The sequence below is a fragment of the Amphiura filiformis genome, chromosome 9 (genome assembly GCF_039555335.1).
Source record: "Amphiura filiformis chromosome 9, Afil_fr2py, whole genome shotgun sequence".
Lineage (NCBI taxonomy): Eukaryota > Metazoa > Echinodermata > Ophiuroidea > Amphilepidida > Amphiuridae > Amphiura > Amphiura filiformis.
In genome coordinates this window covers 25,482,610-25,500,254 of record NC_092636.1, presented here as the reverse complement: position 1 = coordinate 25,500,254, position 17,645 = coordinate 25,482,610, and the positions used below count along the sequence as shown (strand labels likewise).

General features: G+C 34.8%; 1 protein-coding gene across 1 annotated transcript in view; it reads left to right on the top strand.

The window, feature by feature from the left end:
• The window catches only part of LOC140160799 (guanylate cyclase soluble subunit alpha-2-like), a 175,473-nt gene extending 164,830 nt beyond the window's left edge, over positions 1-10,643 (top strand). Inside the window, 4 exon segments of the mRNA XM_072184108.1 lie at positions 3,682-3,837; positions 6,791-6,945; positions 7,770-7,867; positions 7,870-10,643. Coding sequence (XP_072040209.1) covers positions 3,682-3,837; positions 6,791-6,945; positions 7,770-7,867; positions 7,870-7,961 — 501 coding nt within the window. The 3' untranslated portion in view covers positions 7,962-10,643.
• Positions 10,644-17,645: the final 7,002 nt, after the last annotated feature.

Sequence of the window (17,645 nt, the reverse complement as noted above, 5' to 3'; positions counted from 1 at the left end):
GTTTGATCAAAAACCGAGATTTTGAATAAAACGATGGAACCGGCGTTTTATTATTACGATGGAAATATTAGTCGAACACGTATGCACAGTACGTACACGGCATGCGGGATACACATACACACACACCCCGAGGATCGTACCGTATTACAACCGCGAGAGTAACATGCATGGGCATTACAGTCTGTCCACTCTGAAGTACAAAGTGACAACGCTTTAAGTAAGTTCACAAAAAGCTGTAATTGTACAGTGTGATCTAAAAGTGAGATCTAAAAACTCAGAGCGTATAGTGATGTAATAACTGCCGATGCGAGAGGGAAATAAACATGGTCGACGATTGATTTCTTTGTTTGTATATTTATCTGCGTCCCATTTATTATAAAAGTAGTAAACCAAGTGCTTTGCTTAGCTGTCGCTATCAACCAAAATCTACTCATATATGTTGACACAGCTCAACAAACTGTTCATCAAAATATACACCAACAAGTTCATCTTTAGGATTTTGGGTATGAGTAATCGTACCCAACAGCTCATGTCATTCTATATATAAATGTACAAGTATACTGGGGTTACAGAACTTTCTCCTGACAGATGCGCATGTTTAAGATACTGGTGTCGGTGTGTAAAATATTATGATTAATATCATTTGGTGATAAGTAAGAGTAACAAAGAGACAGTGAGATTGATGGGCGCTATAAAATGTTGTCAGTTTGGCAAGTTGTCTAAATATTTAGAACAGACCTGGATAGCATTCTGCAATATTGTTGATGTTATTATGGTTGGAATGAAAATGAATAGCGAAGACTTTAAATATGTCGCCGCTAAACAATGACTAGCAGAAACAATTAAAAATGATCAGGAATAGCCTATTTCTTATTAGGCTATATCAATTATGTCAGCTTAATGTGTGAAACTTACATTTACCGAAGAGGTGGGTTAAAACCATATTCTGTTCTATGATGAACAGTGCGATTCAAAGTACAATTTACAGATCTATAAACCTCGATAGTACCATGTATTCTAGGTACATTTCTGTTCGCCGTATAGAAAAATAGTTACGTAATCGGTTTAATTACCATAGCAATGGGTACATACTATCTTTGAATGTATCGCCCTGCACTTGACGTTACGCCGTTTCACTGCATTGCATATAGATTATCAAAGACCAGGGATAAAGATCTGGATTGTAATTCTATAGAATATTCATATCATGCTGATCACTCGCAGCTGTAATATTAGTGTCTTTGAAAAGAGCTGTATTGTATTCAATCTATGATCAATGATGATTGCAGACAAACACAGGTCATGAGTGCAATCTGCTTATAGTACACGGAGAAACATTCAAAGATAGTGTGCACCCATTGCTATGGTAATTAATCCTGTTAAGTAACTACTTCTACGGTGAATTGTGTGGAAAATACAACATTCTGCCCGTCTTTGCACTATCTTTGTGGATTGACCATGACATTTCTCTTATATGGAGAAAAAATTTAAAAGCTTACATGATCTCGATTGTGTTGGGAATAAAAACTCGTACTCCACAACTTGAGTTCAAGTTTGGAGATATGAGTGGCAAACGGCTGTCGACGAACTTTGCCACTGGAGATGAGTACATTTTCATATATACTAACCTGTTATATATAACCTGAATTCAAATCATTGGTGACCTCGATGTACAGTTTGCCAACCGGCACACAAATGATGTTAGCTTGTCATGTTTTCCGGTCGCTTACTCCAATTGCATCTTTTATATATGTATATGCCCTCTTAGGCGTTAGGAAACAAGATAAAATCGCTAAAGCTCAAGTTACAGCCCAGTCGGGTCAGTACAAAATTAAAACTCAATAATTCGCGTCTGAGCTTAAAGCTAAAACGACTGGCACACCTTTATTATAGACAAGACAAATTACAAGTACAGGGGGAAGCGGACAAACAATAAAGCTTCAAGGAATTTATCCCGAACTATTTCAGTTCAATACAGACACAGTAGATCAATTTGTTCAGGATGCACCGACTCCTGTGGGATATTAATTTTGCCATTCAGTTCAGATACAACACGTGGGTAGCAAACAAAGTTTCATCACTTTTCCGATTGAATGAAAACGAGATTGCGTAAAATACGTAGACTATTTTGCTTAAAGGATCACCAACACCAAATCATGTTTAACAGCGATAAGAACATGAACTTTCTTGAATACGTTAAAGGATATAAATTTAGTAGCCAACAGTTTCATTGACAAAGTTTGTAGATGATAACGGTTCTTCAAGTATAGAGCAATGAACCTTTTCGAAAAATGGAAGAATTACGAAAATAATATATTTAAAGATCATTACTTTTTTTCATTGCAAAATATGAAACTTCTTTTAAAACCGGTTTATTGATTCTCTCACTCATACCAACACTAGAAATGAAATACCATTGACTCATACGTTGTGTTTGTTAAGAACAAACTATCAGAATCCGGTAACGTGAATTGAAGCGTTCAAGATTATGAGTATCGCTTACATTAGGTTTTGTTGTTAAGCTTTTATAAGCTTTTACATTCGTATGGCTTACTACGTATGTTGACATAACTGATGTTTTGTTAACTTATACATATCGGCGATGCAAGTCTGCTTCTTAACAAGCCTTTTATAATGTAGAGTAAATTAGCCTACTATTTAATATATAAGCAATAGGATATTGTAGTACTATCATTACAAAAAAAATGTAACGAAGACTTTGCCATCGAGACGATTGTGACTTCTTAGGATTAGAGTTTTAGCGGTATACTATTACAGCTTCACTGACATGGGTTGTCTTTATATTTTCTTTGGTATTATTTGTTCAATTTATTCGATGCTATTTATGCCTTTGGTCTAGACAGGAACATTTTTGAAAATGTGTAACATTATATTTGAGTATGTGTTGCTAATATGATCCTGAAAAATGAATTATGGATTTTGCCAGAGAATGATATGTAGGATAGTAATTATAATTATAGTGTCTCTTTTAGGTTCGTTGACTTATTACATTTCTTCTTAGCAATTTATGACGAAACGGCATTGTAACTGTAAATAGTACAACATTTATATAGGTTTCTTGTATATGTACGGTTTGGGTCAAACTTCAAAAGGGAAAGATCCTGTTGAAAAGAGAGAAATATATTCCTGCTTCTTCCGTAGCAAATAGATTAAACGAAAATGAATGAACAAATAGGTATCTGTTAATGAGGATAGCAGTTTATGGAGACATTCTAAATGTCAACACTTACCCATACTTAAATTAAGTATAACAACTAAATGAGCTGCGCTGGTTTCGTCCGTTTTGATCATTTATCCCGGCAATTTGATTACATTTAAGCTTGCTTAAAAACCTGAAATGTCAAGCATGAAATTCTTAGGCTTTGAATTTGTTCATGGATATAAATTCACTATTGAAGTACAAGAATGGTTAGACTCTGCATACCTGCATGATCTTTAAATTTATTCCAGCCTGTGCTCTCCAAAATCGGGTACACGAGTGTAAATATTCTGTTTATTCATGTGTTTTATTTCGCATCTTGGAATGACATGACTGTGTGACGTCAAACCTAAACTTGCAGTTGTCATGAGCAAGATCTCGGATTTGGTTAATTTGAAAAACGGAGTTGTCACCTAAAACTCAATCAATAAGTTGTTATCATTTCCTTTGCATTCACTTAGGTTGAGACGATCGGGGATGCATATTGCGTGGCAGGAGGGCTTCATACAGCGCATCAAACCAGGGATACACATGCTGAGAGAATAGCTAAAATGGCCCTCAAAATGATGTCAGCTGCTAAAACTGTCCAATCACAGGCCGACGGAACGCCAATCAAAGTAAGTGAAGGAATTATATGTACGGTTTGTGTCAAACTTCAGAAGGGAAAGATTCCTGTGGAAAGAGGAAAATATCCCTGCCTCTTCCGAAGCAAAAAAGTATATCAGCACTGAAAGAGGCTCATTGTTATTTGTTTTTATGCAGATTATTGTGGCTGAAAAGTATATGATGAGAAATATAGTTAATGATTTATGCACCGGATTTAACATATAATGCTCTATAACCCACAGTTATATCATATATAAAATGTATGTATTATATAAAATAATAAAATATAATAAAAAGTAAATATGTCAACATGGCTGAACTATTGTATAATATAGTTTAGTGATACATGCACCGGATTTACATATAATGCTCAATAACCCACAGTCATATCACGTAAATGTTTCAGGTATATAATAAATAAAATTATGTCAATATTTATATGGACAAAGCCTCGCCATATGGACTTTAAAGTATCGTATCTCGAATTGAGCAGGTAACTGCTCGTGATTAAATTAAGCCACCTTCTTTTACACATTTACATCCCGGAGTTACGTTATATAAATTTACATTTCATATGGAAAACAGAAGTAGTAATAAGTTTGACAGTTTGACCGTGTTTTGATGGAAGTTGAAGAGATGGACCTCGTTCTTGTGATCAAATTAAGACTTTTTATAACTTGTACCGTTTCAATAAAGCGAACATGTTTTTTCGGTATCATCTTTCGACGTCGCGTTAATTTAATCAGATGTTTATTTTTTCCTTCCTCTACGTAGGAGTACAAGAAAGAGCTACTTTAATTAAATAAAGATATCTCAAAAGAACACTTAAAAGAATGCATTCTGACTAGGCAGTAGCATCAAATAAGATTTTAGCTTTGAGAGTCGGACGAGATCATCGTAATTTGCTTGGGCAATGCGATTATTTGGCGCGTTTTAGCCATGAATAGTACCCTGACTTTTGTTTTCAAATCACGTGGCCCTGAAGCGCACTTTCCCGCCCTTGCATATCGTGTTCTAATTTTTGATTTCCTCAAGCTTTTTCACCATGGGTTTTGACTCCTTCATTGAGCTTCAACTGTTTACCTCCTCCAAGCTCATGCTCCTTGATCAAATTACCAACTCTCCTCTACAGCTGCTACTGCTTGCGTTTTAAACCATGTTGCTAGAAACTTTTTCCTCTATCTTTTTCTATAAATTAATGTGATGACATGTGAAGTAAGTCATTCAAATCTACTGGTATCATCGAACCATCCTAAAGTACATCACCCGATGTAAGAAAAAAGGTTTTGGGCAAAATTGGTCTCAATAAATAAATGTACGATCGGTTTTATAACTAAAGGTCGGTTAAATTTGATGTTGAGCTCTTTTAATGAAGAAAGTGCCTTTCAACGATGATAAATTGAATGATTTTGAGACGTCTTTCCCATACCAATCTCAGAAGTAGAAACCACTATATTAAGTAAAATAGTAACCGCTGGTTAGCGGTGTAATAAAATCACTATTGATTTCTCAAAGTAATTTGTCACTGATATACACTTATAGATAGGAGTCCGTTAATATAGATAGATACCCAACAGGCAAAAAATGACAAACCAAATTAGGAAACGAATTTTCAACCGTGTAATGAGCAGACGACCATTTCCCGCGCTCTGCTACAGCAGTAAACTTATAGTCAAGTCGGATAAAAACAAACAAGTTCGCGTCTGACGATTCTGTCAGTCAAACTTCAGCAGAGTCCGTGATTGGTTAGTACTGGGTGATGCTAGGGCGGTACGTACTAACCAATCATGGGCCATGAGGAATTATTTTGCCAGTATTATTTTGTTTAGCTTATTACTATGAATACTTTTTTTTTATGTATAATTAACTCTAAATTAAGAAAACACGCGAGGTCATTTATTTTAATTCCTTTAAATTCTTAAAATTTGAACATACTGTTGGTACTGGTCATATTATGCAATTTAACTCATGTGTTTCTATATATAATTTATATATTTTATATAAAGATATAATTTAATTTTTAACATTCTGTTATATTTCCATTTAGACGGAGGTAACATGTTGACCATTCATGTTGATATAGGAATGTATATCTTTCGATAAAAACAGCAATTGAACGTTACAAAAAAGTCAATAAAATAATGTGGCACCAAAAGATTGCTTCATGTGCATATTGTGCAAACATTTAAAGTAATATCATTTTGAAAGGAGCAGTGTTATTTTAATGCATGTCAAATACCATTATAATATTATTAAATAGAAACACTGATTCTTCTTCGAATAATTAATTGGCGTCAGAAAATGTTTGCTAACTAAAGTAAATATGATACAGATTCCATCTTCAGGCTTGATATCGAATTGGGCTATTCCAGAAATTAATGACACCCCCTAAAGAAGACATATATTGTACCATAAATTGTTGGGAATTCCCAGACCGAATTTTTATCTCAAAATGGGAATTCCCATTTTGAAAATAAACTGATTACAAAATTGAGAATTCCCAGTGTCCCTAAAGAAGACAGGCAATGTGGGATCTCCCAAGCCTAAAATAAAGAGGTGTCTTTTTCTTGGGAATTCCCATGTCTTCATTAGGGTTGTGAAAATAATGACCATTTTGGGGGGGGGGATTCCCGGAGCATTTTTGGGAATCCCATGTTTTCTTAAGGGGGTGCCTTTAATTTCTGGAATAGCCCAATATGACCGTGTTGTGTTCTAAAAAAAAGGACTAAAGTGAGTTCATGTATTATAATATAAACAAACGCATCTGTAATTTCACAGGGATCATAATGTTCATTAAAGTCAACATAATGAGGCGTTCGAATATATTTGCATTATATGTCCTCGTGAAAATGTGTTGGGAGGAATTTAATTTAAACTCTAATATGACTTGACAAACTATATTATATGTTATTATCCCTCGATGTGAATGACTTGACAAACTATATTATATATTATTATCCCCAGATGAGAATTGGACTCCATGCTGGCTCTGTGGTATCAGGTGTGGTGGGTAGGAAGATGCCTCGCTATTGTCTCTTTGGGAATGACGTCACTCTGGCTAACAAGTTTGAATCACACAGTGAACCGCTCAAAATCAATATCAGTCCTACAATGCACATGTGAGTAGAATACAATCATTTAGAGATAATTTTGAGTATAATGTTTCTGTAATCCAACATGTTTCCATCAATCTATCCATTTTTGTATGTCATCTGCATTTGAACATGCTATTTTTCTATTGTGCAATTTTTTTTCTTTAACTCTCTCCACGCGGATGCAATTTTTTTAATATTAAAATGTCCTAATTGTAAATTTTCATGACCATAATTGGAATCAGCATGTATAATGCATTTAAATGAGAACAAACTAGTATTGGTTCAGTAGTTTTTAAGATAGCTCTTGATATTTCGAGAACATGTCTCAAAACTTGGACTTTTTATGTGAAGCCTATGGCTAGCGCACAGAGCATAATAGTAGAGTAATTGGTTAATGTTGTGTTAACATTTTTAAATAACTCTAAATTCTAATTCTAAACTCTAACTCTAACTATAAACTCTAACTCTAACTCTAACTCTAACTCTAGCTCTAAACTCTAAACTCTAACTCTAAACATTAACTCTAAACTCTAACTCTAAACTCTAACTCTAGACTCTAACTCCAAATTCTAAACTCTAAACTCTAACTCTAACTCTAACTCTAGCTCTAAACTCTAACTCTAAACATTAACTCTAAACTCTAACTCTAAACTCTAACTCTAAACTCTAACTCTAAACTCTAACTCTAAACTCTAACTCTAACACTAAACTCTAACTCTAAATAAATGTTGCTTTGGTGAATTGTGTCAATCACTCGTCGCTCTAATGACTGAATAAATTCAACTTTACATTTGATGATTATACCCAGAATGATATTAATAAAATTCTATTATGTTCTATTTATGTAGTCTCCTCGTCAAGTCTTGTGAGCGATTCACATACACAGCAAGATCACGTGAACATCTTCCTGCTGGTTTCCCTGAAGACATACCGGGTACCTGCTACTTTTGGACGGCTATACACCATCACGAAGTGATCCGATTGACTGCCAGCTCTTCTTTAAAGACACACCAGACGATCCTGGAGATAAGAAACTCTAAATGCATTAAAAGAAATCTCTTGACCAAAGTTTGCTCGATGGAAGGACGGAGGTATATATTATTCTATACCAGTGATATGAACACGATTGGTAATCTGTTTTTTAACATATATTAAAAGTGAATGAAAAGAAAACGAACACTGTGCATTTCTTGTTCTTCATATCATCGTTCTTATTTTATATTTTAAAATTCAGAAAGCACTTTACAATTATTACCTTTTCATTATGCTATATAATATGACAATATTTCGCACAAAGTTATGGCATTTTTGAACTATTTCCGATTCCAGAAAAATACAGTGGTAAATTTTTGAGATTAAAAATTATTAATATCCTATTTTGCCAAAAACATGTGTTTGGGTTTTTTTTTGCTTCTTAAGACAGTATCAGTCTATGCATTCTATTTTTAGGAAACAAATTTTCTATTATATTTCCAACCCATTGTTAAAATTAACATAAAAATAGTAAGATTGAGAGCAATACCGTAGCTTATACTCAAGATTATGAATGCTTAGATTTGCTGAATGCTTAGACTTGGGAATTGTGCGACCATGGTGACTGCGATTGCATGAAAACATTCAAATTTGCAGGTATTTGCCCTTTCCTCAAAAAGGTTGCCAAATATCAAAATTTGAAATTTTATTGCTAGTTAACCCCAAAGGATTAGCATTGTGATGTGTTCTTGCCAAAGATCGCTTTTCACGGAGACATCTTGTGGTCGTCTGCTCCGCAGCCGAAGGATGATGATGTATATCATTTGGTATAATTTTAATCAAAAAAAAGTGCTGAATTTTTCTGGAATCCGGAGTAGTCTTGTGTTTTTACATGACTGTAAAATAAAAGAAGAGAATAGTTTATCTTGTGGCCATTCGGCACATCTATGCAATTTTTTTCGTTAATGTATTAAAATTAATGCATTTTAATTGATTTTCGGGGAATGTAAAAACATGTTGTGGATATAACCTAATGCTATTTTCGAAATGTCAGTTTAATGAGTTAAAACTTATATATCATGGATTTCATCCTCGTTGCTTGCTATCATTATACCACGACAAAAGTGCACAATTGACAATTATGTTGGAATTCGGTCGATTCACAATACAATACCCCTCCAGCACTTGCTGGGGAGAAGCCAAAATACGCAGTGCATCATAGAAAAGTCGACATCCAAAGCCCGCGTAATACGAATAGAAACATAACGTCGATTGTGCGATTAAATGGGAATATAATGATCATGTTACACGTGAAAGCACACTAACATAGCGATTTACAGTTATAGTAGATCCATTTTCTATCTATATATTACCTGAAAACCTTCATGAAGCTGTTTTCAACATCATAATTATCACACTCGCGTGAAAATCCAATGGTAGCTAAAACGGCTATGTCGACCTTGGAGGTCAAAAAATGGACTGACAAGAGCAACCGTTGGCGGCGCATCGTATTATGAGTCGCGAAAATTGTATTTTCTAATTTCACCTTCATTGACCTCAGGTTTTGGTATCTACCAGCCAACATATTATCTGAAACATACACACGTTCAAACACCAAATACTAAGTCTAACACTTGAAGTTTGACGCGCATGTAAAACTCAATGCAAGCTGGTCATTATCTAGAAAGGTGAATCACTTGCACCCTTTTGATGTGGTAGTGCAGCGTACACAATTCTAGTATCACATAATAGGTAAAGGTAATACATACATAAACAGGCATAATAGCTCAGTTTTGCTGTTGCTTTAATAACCAGTCATAAGTTGTATCTAGTAATTTGCATATTTTTGGCAAAATGTCCATGGAAACCAGTTTCTGCGCTAAAATGTTATTCAATCTAACAAATCTCAAAAAGGTCAGTAAAACAATAAAAAGTAGAATATACATGATCTTAATAGCAATATTTGAGACAACCTCGCTGTTGATTAGACTGGTTATTATTAGTATAAAAACGGATTGAGTGACCCGCATATATACAAAACTCTATATAATACTATCAACAATATGGTTATTACATCTACTGACGAAAACAAAGTGTGTCAGAATATTTTTTGAAGCCCACAACAAACAAATGCTGTAAAAAAAAACCGTTGGCGTGCTCATGTATATGGTATATATTTAAACTTCCAATGCAGATTAAAACATTATTCATACAAAAATCTGTAACATATTTATGTATAACAATGTGTGTATATATATTAAATGACTTCCTGTTAATAGCTTGATCATAGTTAGTGCAGTAGAGTATGTCGATAGCGTATGAACAAGCGCAAGCATTTTCTATGTTCTTAGGTGTTGAATTTCAACCACTTTTACATTAGAATGCAACATCGTAACAGCAGCTGGTCGTAACATGAAACTGAACGCAAGATATAGTATCCCTATTTGTTGCCTTTTAGATTTGCTTACGCCGCTGTCATACTTCCATGCCGCTGCGGCAAGCGGCATGACGTATCAGCAAATGGCAAGCTTTGATTGTGTCCGTTTGTCTGCAATGCGCGTGCGCCGCGTCGCTCAGCGACAAGCGGCATGATAGTATGAAACTAGCATTACGTAAGAAACAATAAACTTGGGAGGTTCAGTAACCTCTACAGGTCATTAGAGCCTGTTCATCATGGTACGTTTTATTTTATTTTTCCAATATTTTAGAAGACGAAGAAACTAATACTTTTGTCGAAATCAATGAAAGTATAAATAAAATGGTATTTTCAATAAATAGTAAACTGCCTTTATTATATTTGTACGTTTCGGATTTACATATCATGGCTGATATTTGTGAGTTTATTTACGGTTTGAAACGTGAGCACATCTCTTTCTGTCACTACGAGATTTGTATTTTAAATAAATTTATACACTCAGTGATGCAAAGTCATTTGGATCCGCGGGTTTTTATGCGGTTTTATTGGTCGTTTATACCAAACTAGTCACGTTTAAGGACAAAACAGACAAATGTCTCTTCATGTATGTGTGTATTTTTGCATCACTTTGTACATTGTTATCACGAACAGACTAAAGAATGTCCACACTGTATTATTTAATAATAAGACACCGTAATCCATATCCAAAACTGTATGTTGTACTGTACAAGTCATAAGTGCAAGATCCTGCGATTTGCGCAATGTTGCATGTTTATTCTTCGTGAAAATTATACAATATACATGCAATTCAACATAGAGATTTGAGAGAGTTCTTATTGGGTTAAATTTTTCTAGCCCTGTAATTGGCCCGCTCGCCTGATTGACGTCACAAAATGACCTGATCAGGCAACCGGGGGTCACCATTTCTACTATATACATGTATACCTGTGATACTTGTTATCCCCGGGCTTTTTTTTACCGATATTATTGTATACTCTCTTAAATTGACCCCATAAAATTACCTTACACCTATTTTCTGGTAAAATTTTAACCACAAAAGGATCAACATTTATTTACTTATTATTATATTATTATTATATTACTTACGGGGTCAATATGACCACGCTGTTTTAAGAGTGTAAAACCTCAAAATCGTTGGAAATAAGCACCTAAAATGGCACCGTATTGCAGAAAATGTACAAAGACCATATTTTTAAAGGATTTTGGGGATCTTAAAAAACATTAAAATTCAATTTTATTAGAAATACATGAGAAGGGTAAGACATGTGAAAGGTTAATGTGTGCAGTAAATCATATTGCGCGGAAAATGACAACATAAATTCACCAACCATCAGGGTTATCGTTAGCATGCGCTTTCTTCATTTTATTAACAACGTTTACCATAATACATCATTAGAGAATGAATTTGGAGAAAACCTTCTGATAATTACAAACACTCGCTGAGCAGCAAGACCTTCCCTCTAAGCTTTAAATCCGATAAGCTGATTATCTATTTGTTTTCATGAATTGGAAGACATTCTTTGATGTATTACTGAGCTCAATCATCTGAAATTACTTGAGCGTGAGCCACCCAGGCTGGTGGCTCAGCATAGTATTTTATTAACAGAAGGTTTTCTCCAAATTCGTTTCCTAATGTTTTCATTGTGTCGTATATAGGTGTACTTCAATTCAAAAATAAGTTTGCCAAAAGTATATCAGTGGATGACGTCGCTGGGCAGGAAAAACCTTCAATGTGCATTTTGGCTATTACCTATTTGGAAAAATGTAACAGTAACAAAATATCAGATTTGACTTTTGCTGGTGACATAAACCAAACTTAACTTACAAAAACACTATCTTTGAACAGTTCGGTAGTTTAGAGTGCCCTAATTGTCACTGTTACTATTTTCCTAAACATAACATTAAAAGTGGACTATTCCAGTTGAAAATGGTACATCTCTATGAAAGATATTATCCACATCTTCCACAGAGGGAGTGTGAATTTTAAATGGGGTTACTGAATGGTGTCTCCATTTGCAATCTACACCCGAGGGAGATATCTTCCTTCGGGGTGTATGGAATTCAACTGGAATAGCCCAGTGAACGTAAATTTTCCTCCCAGCGGAATGCTTATTCACATGATTTGGTTGGTTTTATTTCATGATTTTGTATAACTGTAGAATGTATAACACATGCTTTTTTTTTCAAGGATAATAATTGTGCGTAGAACGAACTACCTAAAGCAAGATGTATAGTACAGTAATTGCGGTATGCATGAACATATTTAAAACTATACTTTGATCAGCTCGTAATCGACGGGAATTGTTAGCCTTTTACCACTACGCCGAAAAGTAGACCCACGTTAAGAGTGATATAGTTCACCTGTCTGGTCTATAATGTGCGTGTTAAATGAAGTAGACAAAGAGTAGGAATTTAATTGATAATTTGTGATACTTCTTCGAGGTGTCACAAGGCAATTCTGAAAATAAACTATATTGATATTAATCCGCGATGTTATAAGGCCCGCCGATTACGAGCTGATCAAACTATAAATACATGTATTATAAAGAAAAACAATTACCTCTTATCAACCTGTATTGTATCTGTATAATAAACAGTTTTATGAATATATTAAAACCTGATACAAGACTTTTGTTTGAATTCATTTTGTGTTGTTTCTTGGAAAAATAATGTTATATCAAAAAAGTTGATAATTAGTTCTATACCAACTGACTAGCAGATGTACTTTGTGTGGTTAAGTCAAGAAGATTAGAGTACACAACCAAGGATTTGGATGCAGCTAGGCGTCGACTTTTTAAAACTAATGTGCGTGTCCCTATTTGTGATGCGATCGATGACATTGACAGCCATTTTCTGCCAACATGGTCATTGTTTTTGTAAAACGAGGAGTAAAAGATATCCAAAATGTAGGTTAAAAAAGAAAAAAAACAACCGACGTTTCGGAAGCTTAAAAACACCCTTCCTATTAGAAAAAAAAAGGGTAGGAAAGCTAACATTTGAAGTCATCAGATTTGGCAAAGATCTCCATCTTTAAGAAGAAATGAGTCTTAAAGACGGAGATACTACTATTTATTTAGTTCATTTTGTTTGGTTGTAAGCATGCATTTCAATTTATGAGATTAGAAGATCAAACCCCTCAGACAATAACGTAAGTACATCATTTACGCTCACACCTGGATACATCAAGAAAAGAAGAAAAAGACAGTGCCTAAATCATAAATTATTCCAAAAGATGCAGACAATACTGTTTAGTTCACATTTTGTGGTGAACATGCATTTCAATATAAGAGGTTGAGAGACAGAACCATGAAAAAGTTCATCATTTACACTCACACCTGAACACGCCAATGAATCTCAAGAAAATAAGAAAAGACAAACATATGTTTGAGTTTTGACAGCGGTTAAACGAGTTAACAAACAATACCTTTAGCAAAGAATTCAGGGCTGGTCACTACTTCGAAAAGACTCAAGTACTTGGGCGAACTAAAGCAAATAAAATTCAACTAGATAACTGTAAGAATAACACTTGAAAAGACACTATAAGGGAAAATGAAGTGGTTTCAGTGTTTGAAGTAGAAGCGCAGACATCTTGGTAAACATAAAAACGGCTACTCATAACAAGGCCGGACATTCGATCATGGTACATCTTAATATATGTGACCATCCATCTCAAACCGCTCGTAAAGTCGGGCAAATTGTATTTCGAGTTACAGTGCAAATTGGGCATAAGGTTGTATTCATATGTTTGTCCTACATGTTTCTCATTTTAGTGTCAGTCAAACGCCAATCTGCAATCCTATTGTTGAAGAGGATAATAAGCTTATACTTATGTATAGAGTTAGTAAATAGCACTAGTCTTTGTTTGCTTTGGCCAAATCCTGTTCAAGTGGTGGGTTAACTAACAATCAACAATGAGAGGACATTCCTGAACTTCGTTGACTTGGGGATGATTTGAAGTGGCCGCCAATTATGACAATTTGATACCGTAATACCAGCGATGTGGAAAAAGAGAAATATTGTAGCACCAAAATATGTACCCTTTTACTGAAGGAGCAAAGTTTAACAAGCCATAACTCCGCTTCTGGATATTGTTTGAAGTCAAATGATATATCATTGTAAAGCTTATGATATATATTTTCTAAACACGGAATTGACCAGGGCCCGACTTTACGAGCGTTTCGACGTGGACGGTCACATATGTTAAAACCACTCACAAAAAGCTTACGATGAAGGGAGCAGAATCGATAACCTATTATGTAATAAGGTTATAAGATCAAGCATTCAACCTACAGTCACATACAACATGCTTTGCCAATCTAAAATTTATCGAAATCTAGACAGTGAAGTAGCTGAATACAGCTTGTAGAGGAGTGAAAGGGCATATAAGCAATATGCGCATTCACACTCACTAGACAGACTGATATCATTGATAAACATGGAATTCAATGGACATAGTGGTCTGCTATACATTTGAGATCATTTGTACCTCTGACAGAGCATAAACAGATAAAGATGATTCACCTTGGGTGAAAATGTGGATTCAAGGCTTAAAATAATGTGCGTGTCCATATTTGAGATCTGATCGATGACATTTCCTGCCAACACCATACGGGTCAATGTTTTGTAACATGAGGAGTAAAACAAATATTTGAAGGTAAATCTTAAAGCCGTTTACCTACAAATTCAATATGGTTTGATGATATTGCATCCAATCTTTAGTGAGTCAAAACCAAAATAATGGATAAATAATTGAACCACACAAAATAAACATGAGGTTGAAAAAACCGGCAGGAAAAAAAGACAGACAAACAGACAGACAGACAACATATTCCTATACAAACCGTATCTACATCCACAACCACAAAAAATCAAGCCCATGTATAAAAACCACCCTAGGTTTTTTGAAAAAGAGCAGAGTAAGGCAAATATTTGACTATACTGCATACTGTAAAAAGTTCAGATAAATAGGAAGGGGCATTTTAAAGGAATTTACCTTATACTAGGCATATCACCTCAAAAATAATCGCAGCAGAAACATGTTATTTAATGTTCCTACATTATTGAGCTTTATTAAAGCATCAAAAATCAAAAAACAGAATTGAAATCGGTCAATGCATTGTGACGTAGTGTCAATTTAAAGATGCTCGTAGATGGAATGAAATCCTGCCACAAATGGCTGTAATGACAAAATTGGCACATTTTAAGATTTTGAAGGTATATTTGGACGCTTGCTTGAAAAAGCAGTGTTAATTTAAATATCACATGTTAAATGCATATCTTTCCTGACTTCGTTACAGAAAACAAAATTTAAAAATCTATCATTGAATAATTATAATAAATTAACCAAATATACTATTTTAGCAATTTCGGCCAATCTGCAGACAAATTAAATCTCAAAAAATGACTAAGTTCAGCTAATTAATATGCAAAATTGATGCCAATAGAAAACCGTACATGATATAAAGGTGCGGTTTTTTTTGCACACATATGTATACAAAGTTCTTTCAATTGATAACAAAAAATACACAAAAAGTAATTAATTATGCAAATTAGGTAATTACAGCTAATTATGTATTTATGATATTATTATGCAAATTAGGCATGAGTAATTTTAGGTTTTTTTCAATATTTAATGAACGTCTGTTCATTCATCATAAATTTTTAAGTATGATCCTGTTATGAGGTTGAATAAATGAACTGCAGTTAATTATTTAAAACAATACAAAAAATAAAAAGTTTGACATTTTGACGGTGTCTGGAATATAATTTTCATTTTTACTGTAAACATGGTATGTGTCACCATTACTCAAAGCCAAGTCCGAAAAGTAAAAATTAAAATTCAGTTGCAATGAGACTTTAAATTAACATTTTGTCATCTGGATTAACATGGGAGGATAATCGGTAAAAGCAAAAGCTATTTTACTGTACCGCGTATACAAAAATAGTATGGCCTTGGACACACACAATGGCTTAGAGCTATTGTGGTTTGGAAAATTACTCCCTAAAAATATCATTGATTAATGTTTTGCTTCAACTAGTTTTAGGGAAGTGTTTCATTCGTTGTCGACGGAATTAATTTACATGCTAAGAAAGATTAGTATTTCAGCTAAATGGTGGTAGTTCCTTTACTTCAATAGGCCTATATTTACTGATTTATGAGCGATCTTCTAAAATCCATAAAAACAGGCAGTAGCTCTTAAACAAAACAATATTTTTATTTAAGGACCCGAAGTTAGCCTTGGAAAGGCTTCACACACCATATATTAAAAATTTAAACAATTTGGATAAATGAAGCATATGAAGAAATTCATTTATCGACATGGATGTTTTCTAAAATTGGCCAAATTTGAAGCGCGCCCTTTTCAATTCACTGTTATGCTTGCATGCACAGTGTAGCAGAATTATTGTGCAGCCACTGTGACATACCTACTTATACTATCCAGAATTGAGGTTATAGCGCCCTCATCGGGCACGCTTCCCATAGAACTCTGTTTAGAAAAACGGCTCTAAAATAAAAAAGCCTTTCCTTTTTTAATTGTGCATATGGTGTGGATTCAACATGTAATGCATATGATGTCGTCACAGCCCCAGGTGATATGTACCCTATTACACCCGCACACAATAGACAGTGTTAGATGCCCGGGGGAAGTAACACAAAATGACCATACGGATTTTTGGATTACGCAGCTCTAAAGGACTCCTAAATTGCTCATTCCTCACATTTCCAAGAAGGACCCTTAATTTTGACTGTTCGCAGCTCCAAAACGACCCCCTTTTAACCGGTACGTCGTCAGCTCCCAAAGACCCACCACCTCCAAATTCCAGGGGAGCATACCCACCAAAAACGAATGATGTGCACCCATCTCGGGCTAGATGTTGTGCGGTACGTGAATGTGTGAAGTCAAATTGATGTGACTCAAGAATGCTGATTGGTTAAGAGAGGTTGATAACAATTGAGAAATTTTAACTCTCTCTAATATAGCCCACCCACAGATTAATAAATAAACATATTGGAATTATCCATCCCTGTGCCCTCTAAGCGTACTCGAATTCAGCTGACGCCGGTACAGCGTTCAGACATGGCGACATCGCGCGAAGTTTCTTTTGTGCACGCTAGCGCTATTTGCGCTATTTTTGTCACGCACGCGGTACCTGACTTAGCGTCGATCCCCATGGGCAACATGCCATGTTTTCACGGTATGCGCCCACCACATACACGAGCCCGCGCGCAAGAACTCACAAAATGATCATTATACACCTAAATACACCTAAATATACTTCCGGAATTCATGCTATGTAATTTAACATTCTGCAA